This window comes from Mustela lutreola, chromosome 11 (genome assembly GCF_030435805.1).
Source record: "Mustela lutreola isolate mMusLut2 chromosome 11, mMusLut2.pri, whole genome shotgun sequence".
Taxonomy (NCBI): domain Eukaryota; kingdom Metazoa; phylum Chordata; class Mammalia; order Carnivora; family Mustelidae; genus Mustela; species Mustela lutreola.
In genome coordinates this window covers 54,335,986-54,357,967 of record NC_081300.1, presented here as the reverse complement: position 1 = coordinate 54,357,967, position 21,982 = coordinate 54,335,986, and the positions used below count along the sequence as shown (strand labels likewise).

The 21,982-nt window shown below is 41.2% G+C and overlaps 1 protein-coding gene across 1 annotated transcript in view; it reads left to right on the top strand.

Annotated features, from left to right (window-relative positions):
• AKAIN1 (A-kinase anchor inhibitor 1) overlaps positions 1-13,967 on the top strand; it is a 48,235-nt gene extending 34,268 nt beyond the window's left edge. Inside the window, exon 2 of the mRNA XM_059139494.1 lies at positions 11,914-13,967. Coding sequence (XP_058995477.1) covers positions 11,914-12,107 — 194 coding nt within the window. The 3' untranslated portion in view covers positions 12,108-13,967. The remainder of the gene's footprint in view (positions 1-11,913) is intronic.
• The last annotated feature ends 8,015 nt before the right edge of the window (positions 13,968-21,982 follow it).

Sequence of the window (21,982 nt, the reverse complement as noted above, 5' to 3'; positions counted from 1 at the left end):
TGTTAATCTTTTAAGTCTTAAAATATTTGGAGGTACTTAAAAACTGTGAGAAATCTTAGATATCATTTCCTTCCTGAAGGTGAAAACTTGGTCTGTCTTGTGCAAACCGAGCCCATTTGGACATTGAATAAATGTTACCTGAGTGACTATTTTGGAGAGGGTAGAATTTGAGGCTAGCTGGTGGGAGGCTTCTAGGTCCACACGGTGCCCTGGGCCCTACCCACATTCCATCATTCGGGATTAGTTTGTAACATCCGTCTTCCTGTTATTGTTTCTAACACCTCTAGCCTGATGTGGGACCTAGAAAGACCTCGGGAACCAAGCAGCTCTTTGGAGAACCAGGGGTGTCACATTTGCCCCACATTCTTTCCACAGCTGGAATACAGTCTCAACATAAGCCCTGCAATTTTTCAAATGTACACGGAGGCTGTTGTGATTAATAACATTCAAATTCATCTAAAAGCATTACAGAATTCATAGCCTCTTTTTGTCATTGTGTTACGAGGGGATATGTGAAATATTTTGACATTGCAAAGGAATCATCTTCAAAAGGTTGGGAGCTGCTTCTTCAAGGAAAGTAGGCAAGATTTTACCTGATGTCAGAGCGAACTGTTCCCCTGGTTAGCCCCCTGGGATGCTTGCTATATACTTACATCCTCTGGGGCTGAAGCATTACTTTTGAGAGATTATTTAGTGAAGTTCTAGACTTGTACTTTCTGATGACTTGTCACAGCTGGGAATTTGATTCCTTCTTAGGCAGGAAAAAAAGTGATTGGGAGGATTATCCTGCTCACATTAGGGAGGCCAGCAGGAGAAGAGTTTTTGTGTTTGTTTTTTAAGGATTCTTTTAAAATCATCCCGAGAGCGGACATCTTTCCCTCCCCCTCCCCCCTCCCTCCTTTCCGGGATGGGTAGGAAGGGAGAGCTTGTGGCTAGTTTTGCCTTGGAACTCAGAATCTTCCTTAAATATTTAAGAGATCTGTTAATTTAGTCAAGTAATTTTCATCTGAATGAGGACAGGAAAGCTCTGGACTATATTTTCAGCTGCTCCAGAACTCGCAGGAGGATGAATCTATAAGTGGCCTCATGAGAGTTCTTGTGGTCAGAAAGTACCATGGAAGAGCTCCTTAGTTTATATGTTTGATAAAATAGCCAGAGTCTTGTCTTGTCTCGTGGGTCAAGGATTTCCCATACACACACACACACGTGGACACACACACACACGCACGCACTCACACATACGTCCGGTATCCAGGAACCAGGACACAGAGCTTCCTGCTAAAGGATATCTGTTTTGTGTCTGCAGCAATGCTAGGAGTTGCCACCAAGGGGCAGCAGAGGCTGTAGAACTGAGCCATGGCCCAGCTGGGGAGGCGGATGGGGAGCTGAGCCCTGGGGGTGGTAGTACTTGTTTTGAGGCAAAGACCTAGTTCTGAGGCTGGGAAGAGAGAACATGATCCCCTGGGTTCCAAGGTTGATTTTGCTTTCTAGTCAGCTCTAGTATTGGTACTTTCTTCAATTCAGAGACTCATTTCCTCTAACACCGGCTCCTGTATTTCCAGAGTGGCTACCTGGGAGGTGCTGCACCCACCAACCTGGCATACCTCAGAGACAGGCATGCAGGAGCCAGGAATTTGGGCTGGGTTTGTTTGGTGGCTCTGGATCACTGGGTGACATGCCTGCTCTGAGGAAGTGAGCTGGTTAGAAAAGGTGAGGAGACAGGTGATCACTGTCACTGGGGGCCGGCCCCGTCTCCTCCATCCCACCCACTGTGGCTTGAGATGGCAAATGAACATTTGATGTGTCCTGTGTAAAGTGCTACACATGCCCTAGATTCAGGACAAATTCTTTGTTTCCCCTTCCTCTAGATTGCTGTTCCTAAATCCTTCCTCCATTGAAATTCTAGAGCTGCTACTGACTGCAAGAAACTAGGGACTTGGGAGAAGTTTGATCTTCCTAGTCCTTTGGGACAAAAGGATGGAGGCCTGTACAAGGTTTTGCAGTATTCTGTGTGATGGTCAGAATAGCCTGTGGGGTGCCTGGGTGGCTCATTGGGTTAAGCCTCTGCCTTCGGCCCAGGTCATGATCTCAGGGTCCTGGGATCGAGCCCCGCATTGGGCTCTCTGCTCAGCGGGGAGCCTGCTTCTCTCTCCGTCTCTGTTGCTCTGCCTACTTGTGATCTCTGTCTGTCAAATAAATAAATAAGATTTTAAAAAAAGGAAGAACAGCCCCGTGAGTCTCTCTGAATTCATAACTCAGTCGTGGTTGAGTTGTTATCCAAGTGTTCAGAAAATTAAATACTTGAGGCATCTCCCAGATGGCTTTTCACAAACATTTTCCTCACCTCAGCTTCCTCAAGTGGAAAGCCTGTTCCCATGGCTGTGTTTCCATGACAAAAATCTACTTAGCTTAGTATAGTCCGATATATCAGTTTTCCTTTATGGTTATTGCTGTGTTCTGTGTTCTGTTTACGAAATCTTCGCTTACCCCCACATTAGAAATATATTCTTTTATATTTTTTTCTGAATGCTTGATTGTCTTTTTTTTTTTTTTTAAGATTTTATTTATTTTTGCGAAAGAGAGAGCGAGAGGCAGAAAGAGAGAAAGCAGGAGCAGGGTGAGGGGAAGAGGGAAAAGCAGACTCCCCGCTGAGTAGGGAGCCTGATTCAGGACTCCATCCCAGGACCTTGGGATCATGACCTGAGCTGAAGGCAGACACTTAACTGACTGAGCCACCCAGGTGCCCCTTGATCATCCTCTAAAGACTATTTTCTTTTTAGAGGAGTTTTAGGTTCGTTCTCAGCAAAATTAAGGGGAAAGAACAATGCCCCTGCCCCAACCCCCGACAGCTGCAGCCTCCCTCCCCCATTGTCAATATCCTGAACCACAGTGGACATTTGTTATACTTGCAGAACCTACAGCAATGCTCATTAGCACCCACAGTTCATGGTTTACGTCAGGGTCAACTCATGATGCTGTACATTCTAGGGCTTTGGACAAATGTACAGTAACTTGTATCTATGATTGTAATGTCCCGCAGAGTAACTTCACTGTCCTAAAAAGCCTCAGTGCTCCTGATTGCTTTGCATTTCAAGTATAGATATGCTGTCTATCTGGAGCTGATATTTTATGGACAGTGTGGGATGGCCAAAGCTCCTTATTTTTCCATATGAATAATAACCTGGCTCCGCTCCATTGCCTGAGAATACTGTCTTTTCCCCACTGTGCTACAATGTCGTTTTCACAAATCGGGTGACTCGAATGGGTAGGACTGTTTCTGGACTTCCTATTCGATTTCACTGGCCAGTTTTTCTATCCTTGTCCCAAGATCACACCTTCCGAATCCCTACTGATAGCTGCTATTGGTAGCCAGTAAATTAGGTCCTCCCTATTGTTCTTTATTCAAAATTACCTTTGTCTTGGCCAACACACTCAAATTGGATTTCTAGTTTAAAGACGACTTTTTCTTTTCAAGTTTTGTTGGCGCTATTCTTCATGGCTTTCCTAAAAATAACACATTGCAGCCCAGTAATATAAGTTAAATTATGTTCTAAGATAACGAGGTAGCTGGACCAGGTAAAAGCTTTCTAGGACACTGGGTCAGAGAGTCCTGTGTCTGCTGTGCCCTCTGAGGCCTGGGAAGGAATTTCTTCTCTTTTCCTGTTGGCATTTCCGAGTTCAATCTGTTTTGCTAGGCCTGCTCTGAGCCCTGGATGTTCCTACCATGGTTATGTAGCTCTCCTCTGACTTCTCTGGGTACCCCGTGTGGCATGAATTTGTGGGTGCCTTTCAGCTTCTCTCTCCAAAAAAGACCCAATGCCTCCCACCCTGCCAGGGTCTGTACCGTCTGGCTGGCCCACTTTCCTAGACATGGTCTCCTGTCTCCCCCACCATTCCCCACTGTTGGGCATCCAGCAACTGGGGCTGCTTTCAGCTCCCCACAGGACCCTGTTCCACCCACAATGGGGAACTTCCACGTCGGGTTGAACTTCCTGCCTGACATGTTCTTTTCTTCCTGCTCCCACCACCTTTCTTTCATCTGTTAACACCTTGTGAACCTCTCAGTCCCCTTCCCCGGGCATCCTTCCCTGGTCCCTGCTCTCATGCTGCTTCATGCATGGGTCCCGGCTCAAAATTATAAGCCTGTTTGATTATATGATCCACACTTGACTCTTCCGCTGTATTATAAACTCCAGTAAAGCAGGGTCTGGAACTGTTTGGCTTGATATTGAACCTAGCATTTGTCCTATAGCAAGTGCTCTATAATTCATCTAAAAATGAATGCATGCATGAATGAAATGCTTTGGCCCAATGGTCTCTGTCACTTTCCACAAGAACCCTGCATATAGATGCTCAATAAATATCTTTCATCTCTTCTTCTTCTATAGGGCATTTCAATAAAGAATAATGTATGAGAGTAGCTTGCCTCATTATAAAATGACCAGCCTGGCCATTGCAGGCACACTCAGGAGTGTTTCTTAATGCTCTGTACTTGATTTGATGTGGGTGACGGTGATAAGTCAAATATGACTTAGAGGTGTCCTATACCTGCCAATACCTATCTTGCCTTCTGACTCTCAATCTGCCAGATGTTGCTTCTGATTTGCTTATGGTGCATAGGAAAGCAGTGTCGGTTTGAAGGTGTTAACGGCAAGCTAGAAACTCAGGGGGCTGTGACTTTCCATTGCTGGGAAGTCCTATAACTTTAGCTTGCTCAGTGGCAAAGCAGGGCACCAAGGACAGCTCTGCTAGCAGTTGGCACAAATGAGTGAGAGCTAACATCTGGTCCTTCATGGAAAATTCCTGTACTTAGAGCCGGAAAATAGACCATCATTCCATTAATAAAGGGACCAGAATTAGTCCTTGTTCTCTGTGTTCCACATGCTAGTCATTGATGAATGATAACACTGTCTCGATAGTCTCAAGCAATCAGAGGGGAAGATAAAAAGTAGGATCCATGGTCACCATTAGCAGCGCTGTGCCCTGGAGAGTGTGGGCAGGCGGTGCCCACCCACCCCTACTGCTGCCTGGAGACAGACTTTTGTAATTTGCATAGTTAGTGACCCCATGGGGAGGGACCATAGATAGAGATGCTGCTTATGATACAACCGCTGCCACACTGTGTGTTGAAAGAAACTGATCTCTCCGATAGGAAAATCACTAATCAGATTCTGCCTCAAAATGGAAACACCAACCTTTTCTAAAACACACTTCACTGGAATAGAATGATAAGGTTAATGTAATAGAGGCCAGTGGCCCTTGGGTTGTTAGGGGGAGAAAGATGTAAATTGTTACCAGGAAGATCTTCCTGTGATCCTGGTTTTAATGGGTTTAATTAAAGAATTAAGACCAATTATTAACCATATTGCACTGAGTTCCAGACAGCTTCTGCTGGGGCAGGCGAGGAGGTCATATGGAAGAGCAGGCTCTGAAGAAGGGGGAAGGGCCGCGGAGCTCAGTGTCATCTGTGTCCCCATGGAGCAGACTGGGTGTCCTAAGGAAGCATGATCCTGGGGAAGCCTGCATGTATGTGTGTGTGTGTGTGTGTGTGTGTGTCCCCACATGTGTAGGTGGATATGATTTGAGGTGGAAGGACACAGAAGATAAATTTAGTTACATCGCATTCTTGACTTGGGTGTATCTGTACTGGGCATTTAGAGTTTAAAGCTAATTAAATCGATTCATCATCTTTTGTGAAATACCAGAATGATTTTGTAAATGCTAATTAGGCTAGAGGACATTTGCATCATTTAAAATTAGGCAACTGGCCACCTACAACATGTAGGTGATTCATTAATTTCAAGCGAACGTAACGCGTGTAAGTAAATGGCAGGACTCTGCGGATTTCTCTGCTTGGTTCTGCCTTCTGTCAGGTTGTAATGCACTTTTTCACACTGTACTTTTATTAAGGGTCTCTCTCAGGTTGTTGTCAAATGTCCTATTCTTCCAAGTGAATGCCATAGGAGCACCAGTCAGTAATGATATTGGATGAGGCCAATCCTGTGAGTGTCTGCCCTGCCCTGCCCGTGGCCCCTTGCCCGGGAGGAGGGGGCTAGGTGGTTCCTAACTCTTATGCAGATGTATTCTCCCCTCTTGATCCAAACTCAGGCTACAGCTGATCAGGCCAAAATGACCCACTGGCATTCAGTCAGTCTATGGCTGCCTAGGAGGTGACCTAGGATAAGAGTGCTGTTTTTCAAGGACAGTGGTGGAATGGTGAGTCTTTCAGTTTCTCTCTCAGGAATTTCAGCTGAAGATATGTTGAGAATCAAGCCATCACAAGCAGAACCTTAGCCAAAATGTCCTCAGAAAGAAGGAAGTTTGTAAAATCATGAAGCACTTCCAGTCATGAATAAGCAGAAACAAGGGTAAGTAAGTTCCACGAAGTCAGGGAGACTTGGGAAGAAAGGGAGGACTGCTGAGGGAGAGCTGAAACTCTCTTAACGGCAGAGAACAATCTAGATAATCCAATGATATCCAGTTAGAGCTGTATCGGGTGATTCCAGTTTCTGAATTGTAATGTGAGACTCGGCCAAATATTTCCAAGATGTCCAGCTGGGATGCATGCCTTCCCATGGTAATCACACCGCGGAGAAATGCCTAGAACGTAAAGGAACAGAAGGGCATCAGGATTTCCTTGCATGCTGAAGAGCCTACACACAATATGTGTCTGTGATTTACGTAACTTCTTTATTTCTTTCAGTTTTATTGAGATATAACTGACACAGGTCACTGTACAGGTTTAGGGTGTAGGGCACACTGACTTCACTTACATATGCTGTGAAGTGATTACCATCCATCATTTCATACGGACACAAGGGAAAAAAAGAAAAAAAATTTCTTATGTATTCACTTATTTGTCTTGTAACCAGAAATTTGTTCCTTTTGACCCTTCATCCAGCACTTCCATCCTCTCTCCCTCACCTCTGGGAACCGCAATTCTGATCTATTTTTCTTATGAGCTGGTTTTTTTGTTTTGTTTAGATCACATAGAAGTGAGATCATACAGTATTTGCCTTTCTTTGTCTGAGTTATTTCTTTTAGCACAATGCCCTCCGGTCTGTCCACGTTGTCACAAATGGCAGCATGTTTTTTCTTTCATACACTCTACATACATACCACATTTTCTTCATCCAGTTCATCTGCTGATGGACACGTAAATTGTTCCCAAGCCTTGGCTGTGGTAAATGACGCTGCCATGAACATGGGGATCCAGGTATCTTTCAAGATAGTGATTTTGTTTCTTTTGGATACAAACCCAGAATTAGAGTTGCTGGATTATATGGTATTTCCATTTTTAATTTTTGGAGAAACATTCGTACTCTTTTCCATAGTGACTATACCAGTTTACAATCTCCCTGCGCCCCTCGCCCCCTGCATTAGGGCTGCCTTTCCTCCACATCCTCACCAGCATTTACTTCTTATCTTTTTGATGCTCACTATTCTAACAGGCATGAGGCGATATCTCACTGTGGTTTTGATTTGTATTTCCCTGATGATTAACAATGAACACTTTCTCCTGTACCTCTTGGCCATTTGTATATCTTCTTTGGAAAAAATGTTTATGTAGGTCCTTTGCCCATTTTAATTGGTCATTTGATTTTTTGTTATAGAGTTGTGTAAGTTTTTTAAAATATATTTTGGATATTAACCCTTTCCATCCCTTTCTGTAGATTGTCCTTTCACTTGTTGATCATTCTTTTTGCTGTGTAGATGCTTTTTAATTTGAGGTAGTACAACTTTGTTTATTTTTGATTGTGTTCTAGGTGCCACACCCCAAAACGTATCACTGAAATCCATTCCAAGGAGCTTTTTTCATACTGTCTTTTAGGAGTTTTATGGTTTCAGGTGTTCAAGTTCTTAATCCATTTTGAGTGAATTTCTTGTGACTGGTGTGAGATAGGGATCAAGTTTCATTCTTTTCCATATGATTATTCAATTTCTCCCATACCATCTATTAAAGATACTTTTTCTCTTGAAAAGTATTGAGTATTCTTGGCTCCCTTGTCAAATATCAGTTGATTATATATGTATGTATATGCATGGATTTCTTTCTGGGCTCTCAGTCTGTGTCATTGTTCTGGGTGTCTGTTTTTATGCCAGTACCATACTGTTTTGATTGTAGCTTTATAATACAGCTTGAAATCAGGAAGTGTGATGCCTCCAGCTTTATTCTTTCTCAGGATTGCTTTAGATATCTGGGGTCTTTTTAGTTTTTTGTAATTTTCTTTTTTTTTTTTTTTTTCTTTTTGGTCTTTCTGTTATTGTCCAAGTGCTCTGCCTGGCTTTTACCCTCATTTTGCATTCCTCACCTTCTCTGTCCTAGTTGACTGCCACTCTTTTTGTCCTATACTCTTCGCTACAGCTACTCATGACCCAGGGCAAAGTGTTGATGAGGGCTGTGAGGGTTACCCGCTTTTCAGGTCCCCCAAGGGGTGCTCTAGACACAGCATGGCACAGGCTGCCTTTGACTTTGTAATCAATTTATCTTCATAATGGATGGATGAGAATGTGACAGTTTAGCTCAGATATTAGGTCACAGTGAAGTTTAAAGTGTTTCTCTCTCTCTTTCTCCTATTAAGGAATCAGCATACTCTCATCCTCACAGTCTTCCTTCCTCCATTCAAAGACAGAAAAATAGCTGTACAACAGGGACATTGTAGAGCTAAAACATATGTAGTTTGGCTAAGGTACTCTTTCCAGGAGCAAACAGGAACCTTTATAGCTTTTCTGTTTGTCTACACATTTATGCTCTAGAGTAGTAGGCAGAACTCCCCGATTTTCATATTGCCCTGCTGTAAATATATACTCTTCCTCTTCAAATTAGCCTTGGCCATGGCACAGAAGTAATTTCAAAAAGTATGTGATTGCTTCGTCATGTTAACATTAGAACCTCCCTGAGTTTTAGGAGGGCCTTTGGCCACCCAGTTTGCAACTTATTTCCTAGGCTTCCTGGTGGCCAGATGTGGTCTTGTGACTCAGTTTCCCCCAGTAAAATGTGAGCAAAGTGATGTTTGCAACTTAGATGATAATTTTTTAAAGGAAATCACTTACCGTCCACTTTCCCTTCGACTACCTTCCAGCCCCAGATGGGATATTGGCTAACGAGCTCAACTCATGCAGATGAGGTGAGTATAGCAGGACATGGCAGAATGATAGGCTAGAAGGAAGCCGACCCCTCCGTAGCCTAGTGGAGCAGAGCCACTTGCACCCTGGAGACTCTCTGGGATGATACAGGGAGAGCAATAAATATCACTTTCTTGCCTGAGTTTTCTCCTATATTTTTTAGTTTATTTGTTACAATAGCCTTGTTGATGCCCTAACTGATACACAGTGGTGCAATACCAAGTCCTCAGGAACCACACCGAGTGCTGAATAAGTGTCATGTCACTTAATTTTCTAGCAACTCTCCTAAAATAGATACTAATTGCTCATTTGACAGATGTACACACAGGCTTACAGAGGCTAAATGATTCGCCCAAGATGGTAAGGCTATGAAGCGGTAGAAGAACCTGGATACAGCTCTGAAGGGCTTCAAAACACAGATTCTAAATCTTTGTGCCCTAGCATACCTTGTTATTACTGTTCAGTCTTTTTTTTTTCTTTTTCTTTTTAGACAGTGCATTTTTGAAGCATTCTTGTCAGCTAATTTAAAGTTTCTGTCCATTACACATTGTAGCTTTTGATTGCTTCTTTGCTTAGTTTGGGGCAGAATGCTCATTTTATTCTCCTTTTTTTGGAGGGGAGCGAGGTAAAGATAGTCCCTTGGTTTTGAATAGATTCATCTTACTTTGTCCATTAAATTGTAAATCCCTCAGGAAGTAATGCTTGTGGTACAAATGTAGCTAAATAATGACAACTCTCTGTCTCAAGGGATAAGAGCTGCCTAGTCTTCCGGAGTGACTCAGTATTCTCTTACGTGATGTTTTCCTCCTGGGTAGATGAATTCCATTGTCAGTGAATCAGTCCTGGTGGACAACCTCCGATCTTAAATACATTCTCATGGTAGCAGCATATTTAAATAGAGGGAACATCCAAAATGATGGTTTTGCATAACGAATGATGCCCATTCTATTTATCACTAAATACAAGCAGGTGGAACTTAAAAATTTCATGATTGCTCTTTAGTCAAATGTTAGATTCATGATCATTCTGCCACGCGTGAGTTAGTAATAAGTATGCTGCATAATAAAAGAAAGCCCCAAATGCATCAGTAAGATATATTTGCATCAGTGTATCAAACAGAACATGTATTTTTCTCTTTTTAAAAAAATTGTTTATTTATTTGAGAAAGCAAGTGAGAGAGCAAGAAGGCGAGAGAGCAGGACTGGCAGCGGCAGGGGTGGGGGGTGGGGCAGGGGGGAGGGGAACAGAGAGAAAGGGAGAAGTAGACTCCCCACTGAACAGGAAGCACAACCCAGGGCTTGATCTGGGGCTTAATCTGGAGCTCAGTCCAGGCTGGATCCCAGGATTATGGGATCATGACCTAAGCCGAAGGCAGATGCTTAACCAACAGAGGCACCCAGGCACCACAAGGGGTGTGTGTGTGTGTGTGTGTGTGTGTGTGTATTTTTTTTTTTTTTTTCCCAACATGAGAGCAGTCTGGAAGTGGACAGCTAAGGATTGACATGTGGCTCTTGGTCATTGACTTCTCAGGCTCCTTCTAACTTTTTCTTTGTAAATCCCTGAAATTGGTTTCTATTCTAAAGATTCCCTCATGGTTAGCAAAACCCCCTGAGTGACATTCATCGTGTCAGAGTCGCAGGCAGTGGGATGGGGAGAGGGCAGAGGGCCTTTGTCTGCCCACTTCCTTGTAAAGACCTTTTTCAGATTGTTCACTAAATGAACTTTCACTTCATTGGTCAGAACTTAGCTATACCTGCTTACATAGTTGCCTGGATGAAATCAAGGTTTTGTCTTGTTTTTAGCTAGGGAAGAAGGCAAACAATCAATGGTAGGTAGACTCCCTGCCTTCTAATTACAAAATCCCTGCCATTTTACACCAGGGGTTGGCAAACTGTGGCCTATGGGCCAAACCTGGCTCACAGCCTGTTTTTTTTATAAGTAACAAATTATTGAAACAAAGCCATATGAATTCATTTTTGTATTGTCTATAGTGGATTTAATGCTACAACAAAAAGAGCTGAGTAGTTGTCATGATCCACAGAGATCACATGGTCCCCAAGTATAAAACAGTTCCTATCTGATCCTATTGAAAAGTTTGCCAACCCTGTTCTAGATCATGGAGGACAGATTCTGATGAACAAATGGTTTCATTCCTTGGGATGTTATAGGAGCAGGGTTGAGCCTAATATAGATTCAGTAGCAATCTACTCTCCAGCCCCAGTGAAATTAAATCTCTTAGGCATATATTACATAAAAGTAACATGACTACTAGTGGCAGATTCAACAACAAGGAGTTTATTTATCTCACACACAAAGAAGTCCAGAAGTACATGGTCTGGGGCTGGTGTGGATGCTGAATGATGCTTTCAGGACTGGATTCTTGTTTTCTCCCTAACCATGGCAGAATGTTGAATCCATCTCCATGCTTAAAAACATTAGGTCTGCATCCTGCCTCAGAAGAAGGGGTAAGTGTCAAAGGCCAAAAGGGGCACGAATCTGTCTCTTTCCAGAACCTTCCTGGAGGTCTTTATGGGCCAGGACTGTATTCTCATGACACCTGCTGGCTGCAGAGGATCCTGAGGTGGCGAGAATGTACAGTGGACACCCGACTGAGGCAAACAAATGGAGAGGGAACCAGGAGCAGTATGACAGGAGCAGGGCTCCTCACAATTAACGCGGCCACTCTAGCACCTTCTGAGGGTCTCACCTTGCCTCCCTGCTCCTTCCTGTAACCGTTCCTGAAATTGATTTTGTTCTCCAACCCCCTCCTTTCCTATTTCCGGCTAGGTGAGAAACCTGGAAGCGAGCCAGAAGAGGTGAAGCTGCAGAAAGCCAGCAAACAGATTGTGCAGAATGCCATCTTGCAGGCCGTGCAGCAAGTCTCCCAGGAGAGCCGGCAGAGGGGGGACAGAGCCCGTGACAGCCGGGGCAGCCTCCAGCTGGGCGTCGGGGAATTAACCAAGAAGCACGAAAAGAAGTAACACCATCGATTTGGCTCTTGTCACCTGCTTGGTTTCGGCCTTCCTCTTAGTATAGGATGTGTTGCCAAAATGTTGCCAGTAAAGCAAACCAAAGTGTCATCGGCATCTAGAAGTAGGATGAATTCGCGCTAGCCCTTGGCTGAGATGCACTGTTTTGAAAAAGTGCGTTAGATGATTCTGTTTATATTAATGCAGTGCCTCTGAAATGGAGTGGGCCCAAACAGGACACTGTAATTGCAGAAGTAGTTTTGCAGCACCATTTATTTTTAAGGTCCCCCGCGCCGAGATTCTGTGTTGCTTGTTTACTTTTGCTTTTTACGTACCATTCTGTGAGTTTAAACAGCGACCCTTTTCGCTGAGATACTGAGTATGGTACTGTGTTCTTTGTATTTTAAAAAGACATGCTGGAAAGGTGAAGGTATGGGGTTTGTCAACTTCAAATATGGAATTGAAGGCTTCACTGGGTTCAGGTCCAAGATCAAATGGAGCCAAGGCAAATTCTAAGACTCAGTCTCTCAGGATCTTACAAGGCATTATTTATATTACTTTTTAGAAAGGAGGGGTTTAACTTTTAAAGGACTCAGTTTTTTTTTTTTTTTGTTTGTTTGTTTGTTCGTTTGTTTTTTTGGTCTCCGTTCTCTCCATGGTTTGATAGCTGGTCTTTACTCTCTGTGCAGAAATCCTTTGGAAATAGGGATTTCTTTTTCCATCTAAAATTAAAATAAGACAAGTGATAGATCTAGATGCATGAGTTGCCAATGACTGTTTTTTCGAAGCCCCATGAAGAGCAACCGGAACCATAGATTCCATTTACAAACACTATGTTATCATCAGGTTATGTCGTCGCATTAGTACCTTTCTAATAGGAGCTTCTCTTTTCCCACCCACAAATTAAAATTATATTTTCAAAGTCATGAAAATCATACATATCAGGACTAAATAACACTGAACATAGGAAAAACCAATTTTTAATTCTCTGAAGCATGAAGATAGAGTGGGAACAATAAAGTAACCGTGTTTTGGACAATGCTGTTATGGAGATATATGTGCATATGAAAAAAGCCATTATTATAGCAATGGTATGATCTTGGCTCCACTCCCATGAAATAATGCATATCTTTCTAGAGTCATTACAATCCCACAGTCTGGGTTTCACCACAGTCATTGAGTTGGTGCTACTGAAGACAGAGAAAGAATTTGGCCTTTAGTAAAAACCCTGCGGCTTCAGAATATTAATGTCTACATTTGATAGTTTTTTTTTTTTTAAAAAGCCAGGATCAGCATATATGGTACGACTGATATTAAGATATACTTCTAGAATTCCAGTATGTTATGCTTTCCACAATGGATACTATTGATTATAGTAGATAAATGGAAGCACTCACCTATCAGTTTTCTTAGATTATCTCACATGATGCACAGCTGGAAAAAAAATCACAGGAAGAAAGGCTATGAGAGGGAGCAGAGGGAGTTAAAATTTAAGTGTGATTTATTTGTAAATATTTTTTTTGCAGAGCTCATGATAATCGAAGAATGAGTTTAAGTTGATCTGAAGTCATATAATTGATATGGTATGATTGCACAGTCTGTAGATAATGAATAATTAGTAAGGTAAATTATTCAGAAGGATTTACTATAAAAAGTAAACCCAATGCTTGTAGTCTGCAAGTGATCTAGCACCATGCGTACTAAGCTGTCTGGTTATAAATAGTCCTGGACCTTGCTGTCATATCATATGGCGAAAATACATAAATGCACTATCTTTCTTCTCTGGTGTGTCTGTGCTAATTCATTGAGGATCTTTGAGAACATTTGATTAACTTCGGTATCTAAACATTATTTGTAAATAAAATATATCCAGCTTTGAAATATGTTGTCACTTCTATACCCCACTGTGTGGCTCATTTCATACATGTATCTTACATTCTTTTGGCACCATGAGGCACCCCAAGTTTTCCAAACCCCTAGATATCATGATCCTGAGAGTGTTTCTTCCCTGGGCCTGTACTGTGAGCCTGTGGGATGGCAGTGTCTGAGGCTGGAAAGGGAAAGGACACGTGCTACAAAGTGGCCTTTTGATCTCAGGAAGTAAAGGTGAGTGGATCTATAATGTGGAGCGTCTTTCTTGATCTTTGCGAGATGGAACATCTACAGCAGGGAACACAGAGATTGAGAAATTCTTGAAAGAAGAAAAGAAAGTTGAGCGACACCTGCCCCCAGTAGGTTGGGGCCATACTGGCAGAATCCTAAGGAAGTTCAGCCGTAAAAATAAATCCATCCGTTAAACTCTTGCTAACCTCTCTCAGTATAAAGTTATTGGCCTTGAACGGGGCCTATCGAGCTTCATGTGGCATAGGATTAAGATGGGTTACCAGTTGGCTATTATCATAAACCAGAACACAGCTTTTGGTTTTTGGAATTCATAGGAATATTTATGTATGTATTTAATGTCTTTTAGCTTCCTGATTTACTACATTGCAAAGCAGACATGGGCATCCCAGCTCTGTGTGTTCAGCTGTTCATCTCTTACTTTGCCTGGCCCTGGAGTAGACCAAAGAGAGAAATCCTTTTATATTACTTTGCTTTTCTGTAATAATCTATCCGGTATGGACAGTATTGTAAATTGATACAAAACAACTTCCTGCCTTCTGGGCTTCATCTCCCCCCTAGCCTGCCCCCAACTCTCTTTTTTAGCTGCTTCGTCTTCCCTTATGGTGGGATTTCAGGTTACCAAAAAAAAAAAAAAAAAAAAATATATATATATATATATATATATATATATATATATATATATCAACCATTTAAAAACAACCATGTTATTTATTCCAATCTGGAATGAATAACTATTTTCAAGGTTTTAAGGTCTTACAAAAAAATTAGAAAAGAGAGTTTTCAACTTATCCGCTGTAATGGCTATTCCAATAAGATACAATAGAGAATAAAAAGTTCTGAGAAATCTGGTAACTAGTTTAGTTACTACAGTACCCAAACAGGTGAAAAAGACCAAACCCTTGAGTAAAGTCTTTAGTTCATGTGAGGAGATTTTGGAAACCACAATAATAACATCTTTTCTTTTGAGCGTGAAAAAGTTTTCTGAAATATATTACTGCACATTAACTCATTTTTCTCATTGTTACAACCTCAAAATATGTTGCATCTGGGAAGATCTTATTCTTTTGCAGATAAAGTCACATTGAGTCTCAGAAGGATAAGTATATCCTAAGGGATGAATAGCAAGTAGTATTTGGCAGAGAAATACATGAATCACTGATCTTGAACTTTGAGAGCATATGAATTAGCTAAGGGAGCCTAGGAAATATAAATTCTGGGCATCTTTATGTTAAGATGGAAGAATAAAACTGCGTCCTAGTAAGAAATGTCACAAAAATAGTAAAGGGCCAGAAAGATTATCATCAATAGAAATAGCTCAATGCCATGAATGTCAGAAAGTGGTAGCTAAGGAAGGAAAGGAAAACCGCAGAGGGAACGAAATAGAAGATCACAACAGAGCATGGCAAGTTCACTTATCTTTCCTCCTCAGAGCTACATGCAAAGTCCATGGAATCCTGACCCAGGTGTTGAGAAAGATGAATGTGGTGGGTGATGTTATTGTTTGTCGACTACCGTGTAGTGGAAATGACTCATAGGAAGAAAAAGGCAAAGTTGGAGAAGGTGCTCTTCCCACATGGCAGTGACAGCATTATTGTACAGAAATGAAGAAAGGAAAAGATAAACTCATATTGAAAAATTCCCTGAAGGTGTTCTAGAAAATGGATACAAAGTGTTCAATACCAATACTTCTGGAATAAGAGAAATATCCTAGAAATTCCTAGGCTGAGAGCAAGCCATTTACAGAGGTAAAAACTTGAGGCTGGTGTGGACTACTTCATAGCAACAATCAATACTCTATCAGAAGAGAGAAAAGTCTACAAAGTTACAAAGTAGCTCTGAAAAGGAAAGTATGAAGTAAGCTTGTTATTCCCAGCCAACACTCACTGGAGAATAAAGGCAAATTAAAAAAAAAAAAAAAAAAAAAGGAAGGAGGAAAAGTCAAGGGTTACTGGTTCATAAAGTGGGACAAAGGAAATGATACCGTGCTCATGACTTCATCTGTCAGAAAAGAGAATTGATATGATCTTAAGTTGAATGATCTAGTTAAAAAATTCAATGATGCAAAATTCTTAATTGATTTCATAAGTCCTTTTCTTAACCTTAGAGGAATGTATTAGAAAAATAATACATTATGCTAAAGAAAGATTTATTTAAAGTTAACAGTACCTTTAGTTTCATTTAGGTTCTTTTTCTTTCATTAAATAAAAAATATTAAGAGATATGTATTTTATGTATATATAGTTTATCTCATATCTGCTGTTCTATCATCTATCTATCTATCATCTCTCTAAATTCCCTAATGCTATACCTGGCCACTTTTGGCTTATTCCACTAAAGCCGAACAGGAAGACTCTGGCAGCTTGTGAAGAACCAGAGTGATCTTCCCATTGAGAGAAATAATTCCTTTAATCATTAGACTTAGGCCACAGATGGCCCACAGTCTAAGTAATAAGTGAAGAAAAAAATAGATTTATTCCTGTAGTGCTTTTCAGTTTTTAGAGCAAGATACTGTTTATTGTACAGCAGGTTCCTACCTGATTTCTACTTAACCAATTAAGCAGTGCATTTCTTATACGGTTCACAGTTGTGTGTAAGGATCGACGTTCTTGCGTGCTCCTTTCATTAAGATACTCTGGCTCTGTTGGTGGCCATCTCCACGCTCTCAGCATTAGCCCTTTTTCGGTGCACAGATGGCTTCTTACTGCAAATAGCTGCCACTTTCTGCCTCTGGGATTTTTCTGGCTATGGCTGTGTGTTCAGCCCATGCAAGGGACAGCTGGAAGCACCCAGGGGGCCATGGCCCCAGGAGAAGCCCTATAAGGATGATAGATGGGAGCTGGCGCCTCTGCGTCCCAGCCCCATGGCCCCTCAGGTGGGCCCACTCCGAGGCACAGCATGCAGTCTTCTAGCAGTTGCCAGCCTGATGAGTCCCAGCTGTGCATGGCCCGTGCCTTCTCTCTCTCGCTTCGCCATCTTCCTTCCCACTGGTGTTTCCTAAGGTGAGCTCCGTGATGAAGTATGTTCACCGACATCTTTGTTTCAGGGTCCACTTCTCAGGAAACTAAGCTGAACACAGTGGCATTATGGTTATTTCTTATCAAGAAAACTGAGGTTTCTCATGACTTCTGCTTCGTTGCAGGAAAATTGGACCAGTCTTTCTGCAGAGACAATCTGCTCCAGCCAGATACTGAGCAGTGGCTGGCCCCTTTCAAAACAGATCATCAAAGTAATAGACCGTGAGTTGGTTAAGCTATCAAATGTGTTGTGTACTTTAATTTTATTATGGATATCTTGGTTGTCTTGAGATTGATTTATCTCAGTTCTGTTTTTTAAGTTGGCTAATTTATAACCACTGGCTTCGGATGAAATTGGTTTTTTTTTTTTTTTTTTTTTTTTTGCAATTGGGAGAAAATCATCCCTTTATTTATTGTTTTGCTTATGCTTTGCTATTAAAGGTTGCCCTTTAAATCTGGAGAGATAAATTCATGTAGATGTATAATTTGTTCCTCGTTTTGAAAAAGCTCAGATTAGGGAAAAAGGCAATGTTGTCAGGGTCAAGAGAGGACTAACCCATTAGCCAAGTGAGCTGTGTTCCAGCTCCAGATGCAATCATTAAAAGCACCTGGTGTCAGTCCTTCACAACATCGATCACAGTATGCAATTATATACTTATTTTTTTTAGGTAATCTGTTTAAATTCTGTTTCTGCAGCTAAGTCAGAGGCTTTATGAAAGCGGGTCATGTATCTGTCTTGTTTAAATATCTTAATCCTGTCGCGGCAAAGAGTAAGCACCCATTAATTACCTGTTGAACAAATGAATACATTAGCTCTCGGACATTTACAATTTAAGTTTTTCGAGTCTTGGTTTCCTCATGTGTAAAATAGGAGTTGGCCGTGGTGATCACTAAGCTTCTTCCTAGTTCTAACAATAAATGATTCTATGTGAGGTTTTTGGGGTACATTTTATTGAAGATTCATATAAGTGTACAGCTTGATGAATTTTTAATATGGATATATGGCCAAGGAAGTGCCTCCAGAGTGAAATAGAAAGTTACTGGCACCCCTACAAGTTTCCTTATGCCCCTTCCAGTGGCTACCACCCCAAAGCTAACAACTTGCCTGGCCTATATAATCCTGGATTTGTTTTGTTCACTTTTGAACTACATATAAGTGGTATCATGCAGTATACATTATTCCTTGGTTTACTTTCCTCAGTTTTTTGTCTGTGAGATTCACTTAGGTTGGTGTCAAGAGTGGTAATTTGTTCTTTTTATTTGCTATTACTGTGTATAAATATACCACTACTCATCAATTCTAATAGGGTTTCCCCTCTATTTTGGCTGTTACTTTTTTTTTTTTTTTGAGGGAAGGAAAGAGTGTGTGAGCCTGGTGGGGGGAGGGGCAAGGGAGAGGGAGACTTGAGGCTCCCTGCCCAGCAGGGAGCTCATCTCAGAACTCAATCTCACGGTCCTGAGATAATGACATAAGCAGAAAGCAAGAGTTGGACGCTTAACTGACTAAGCCATCCCATAAATCATTGTAAATATTCTTTTACAAATTTTTGCAGAGGAGGGGCAGTTTATAGTTTGTTCTTCAGGTAAATACCCAGGAGTAGGATTGCTAGGTCATGGTATGCATTTGTTTACTAGATACTAGAGACTTCCTATGCAGTAGTACTAAGTTATCCTCCTATTGGGGATGTACAACAGTTCTAAGAGATGAAGGCAAATGTTACTCTGCCTTTCAAAGCCTTTGGTTCCCCAGTCTCTCACATGCAATTCCAGAATTCAGCAAGAGTCCTTTGAAGGGTGGGAAACTGGCTACATTTTGGGTACTTCAAGTTTCCATTCAATCCATCTGCCTGCCCAAATCCTTGCTGATTTCATTTTCCTCTAGTCCTCAACTAGAAACCTCCAACCACTTCCTCCCAACAAGAGGACAATTGGTGGCGATATCTTGCCATGGAAAGATTCCCCCTAATCTAGAATTCAGTTAATCTAGTTCCCAGGGCATCCATGCCACTCTGCCTTAAGTAAGTATGCTTTTTGTCATTCATCCACTTTCCTAGCTGATGCTAGGGGCAGCATTGGGCTATACACTTCCCAGAAGCAAAGATCCTCTGATCTGTGTATTGATCCAGACATATTGGGACCAGCAATATTGTACCAGTTACAGATCACATTTGTAATACTGGGATCAGATAGAAGAAAGAACATCTAGTTTTCACCCTCATTTGTTTTAGAATCGCAACCCTAGAAGCAATGTGAAATAATGGACTTCACTGATGTCCTTGCTGATACACAGTGGTTTACAGTGAGGGAATTTGGATAGGCTTGTAGTCACTTAAAATTATGCTTGAGGTGGGTAAGAAAGAAATTCAGTGCTATTAGATAACTCTTTTCATCGCTGGTCTTTTTTTGGTTCAACTTTCTGTAAACTTGCTTGTACCCTCTACGGTAATCTCTTCCCTATGTCCACCAAGCTTCTGCCTCATTGCCAACCCTAATTCTGAATCCAACTATGAAAAGAGAAGAGGTGAGAGAGAAGGAAAAAGGGAAAGAAGGGCATAATAAATCAGGAAAGGAGTGTGCTTTACGCTCAGGCTGGAAATGTGCGTGTTTGTGTGTGTGTGTGTGTGTGTGTGTGCGTGCTAGGGTGGGCTTGTGTCCTGACTCCAAACTTGTACTTTTAGGATGAAAATAAGCAAAATCTTCTGGTCTTGGTTCTAAATGAGAAGTAGGCCTATTGCATAAGAGCAGTTCATATAAGTAGTAAACAGGAATAATTTGCATAGAAAGTAGGTACTTGGACTTTCACTCTGTTTCAGAGACTGGGGCTTTGTAGCATCAGGACAATGAAAGTGGTCCTCCTCAGACATGTGACCTCTTGATTTCCTGGAAGCTTGCCAGGCAAACTTCAAAAGAGAATTCACTCATTCACATTGAATGATGAACTCAGAGTCTCTCTACTGTTTTAGAAAAACAACAAAAAACAAAAACCCCATACAACAAAATTATTCTTCATCATTTTGTAAAATATTTACCTTTTGGGGTAGCTTATTATTCTGATATGTCTTAGATAACTTATGTTTATTTTTATTAAATTAAAAGTTTATTGAAAACTAGAATTCAGGTTGAAGTAATTATTCAACTATCATAAATCATTGTGGTGCTGTTATTTGTTCAAAACTAATTAGGTTTGTGACCTTAAGCAAATGAGTTTATCTTCCTAGTGCTTGTTTTTATTATTTCAGAGAAAGAGGATCATTATCCTAATTCCACTTATTATTAGTCATGTTGGTATATGATCAGTTTCTGAATGCCAGTGTCTTTAAATTCAGTCCTGAGGATCTCAAGACCTAAAAGAATGGAAAGTTCTTTGGGGCGCCTGGTTGGCTCAGTGGATTAAAGCCGCTGCCTTTGGCTCAGGTCATGATCCCAGGGTCCTGGGATGGAGCCCTGCATTGGGCTCTCTGCTCAGCGGGGAGCCTGCTTCCTCCTCTCTCTCTGCTTGCCTCTCTGCCCACTTGTGATCTCTGTCTGTCAAATAAATAATAAAATCTTTAAAAAAAAAAAAAAAAAGGAAATTTCTTTAATACTAGATAGACATTAGGGCCATGACCACTATGTGGTTTCTTAACTTAGTGGAAAAAGCAGGATAAATCTTTTTACCTAGACTAGTAAAGGGCCTAAGTAACTTGCTGTACGCCTGCCGTGTGTGTGTGTGTGTGTGTGTGTGTGTGTGTTCGTGCTTAAGTTCTTCTTTATTCTTTCATGGCTTCCAAAGATAGGCATAATCCTTGGCAAGGTCTTTTCATACCATGTGTGCGGGAGTTGAGTACTATCAAAACTTTGGTCCTATGCAGAAAAGAATTTCAAGAAAATAAAAATTTTTTTCTGCAATCCATTTCTGTTTATACGGCCCATCAAAGCTACACCCAGTCTTTTACAAGCTATAACCCATGGTTGATGATTTAGGTATATGAGGATTCCCTTGTGTCCATGTTACGAAAGAGTTTTTAAGAGGTGGAGTAAAAGGAAGTTCCTCGGCTCCCTCTAGAGGAAAGAGAGTGTTATTAACATAACTTTTGAGGATTAGTTCAAGAAAATGTGTGAATGACTAGGCTTCTTTAGAAAAGTTCAAAGTATCACACAAATTCATTCAGTTGAAAACCTGTGATACCCGGTACTATGTGAAAATCCTAATTGCAAGATGATTTTAAGGTGTAGGAAAGAGAAAGGAGGTAAAATACTTTTGCGCAAATGGATGTAATATATACAAAAACAGACTAATTAAGATAGAGACAAAATGGCCAAGGGGATCAAGAACAGTTACATGAAGGAAAGGCTATTTCATGGAAATCTTTCTGGGCTAGAGAAATAGAAAAAAGGAGAAGGAAAAGTCATTGTTTTAAATAAAATTTCTAAATTATCTTTAATTTTTTGAATTTCAAAAATCAATTTTTTTCTATATCAAAAATGCTTTGTAACTTGTAACCTTCTTCTGCCTGTTTAGGTCATGTCATGCCACTTTTACCTAACACTTTATGCTCTAGTTGTTCTAATCCCTGGCAGTTTCTCTCTGATTTCACACCTTAGTGTCTATGACCGTAAGTAGTCCCCTCTGCCTAGAATGCCTTCCCCAACTTCTTCTTCTTTTTTTTTTTTAAGGATTTTATTTATTTCTTTGACACAGAGAAATCACAAGTAGGCAGAGAGGCAGGCGGAGAGAGGGGGAGACAGGCTCCCTGCTGAGCAGAAAGC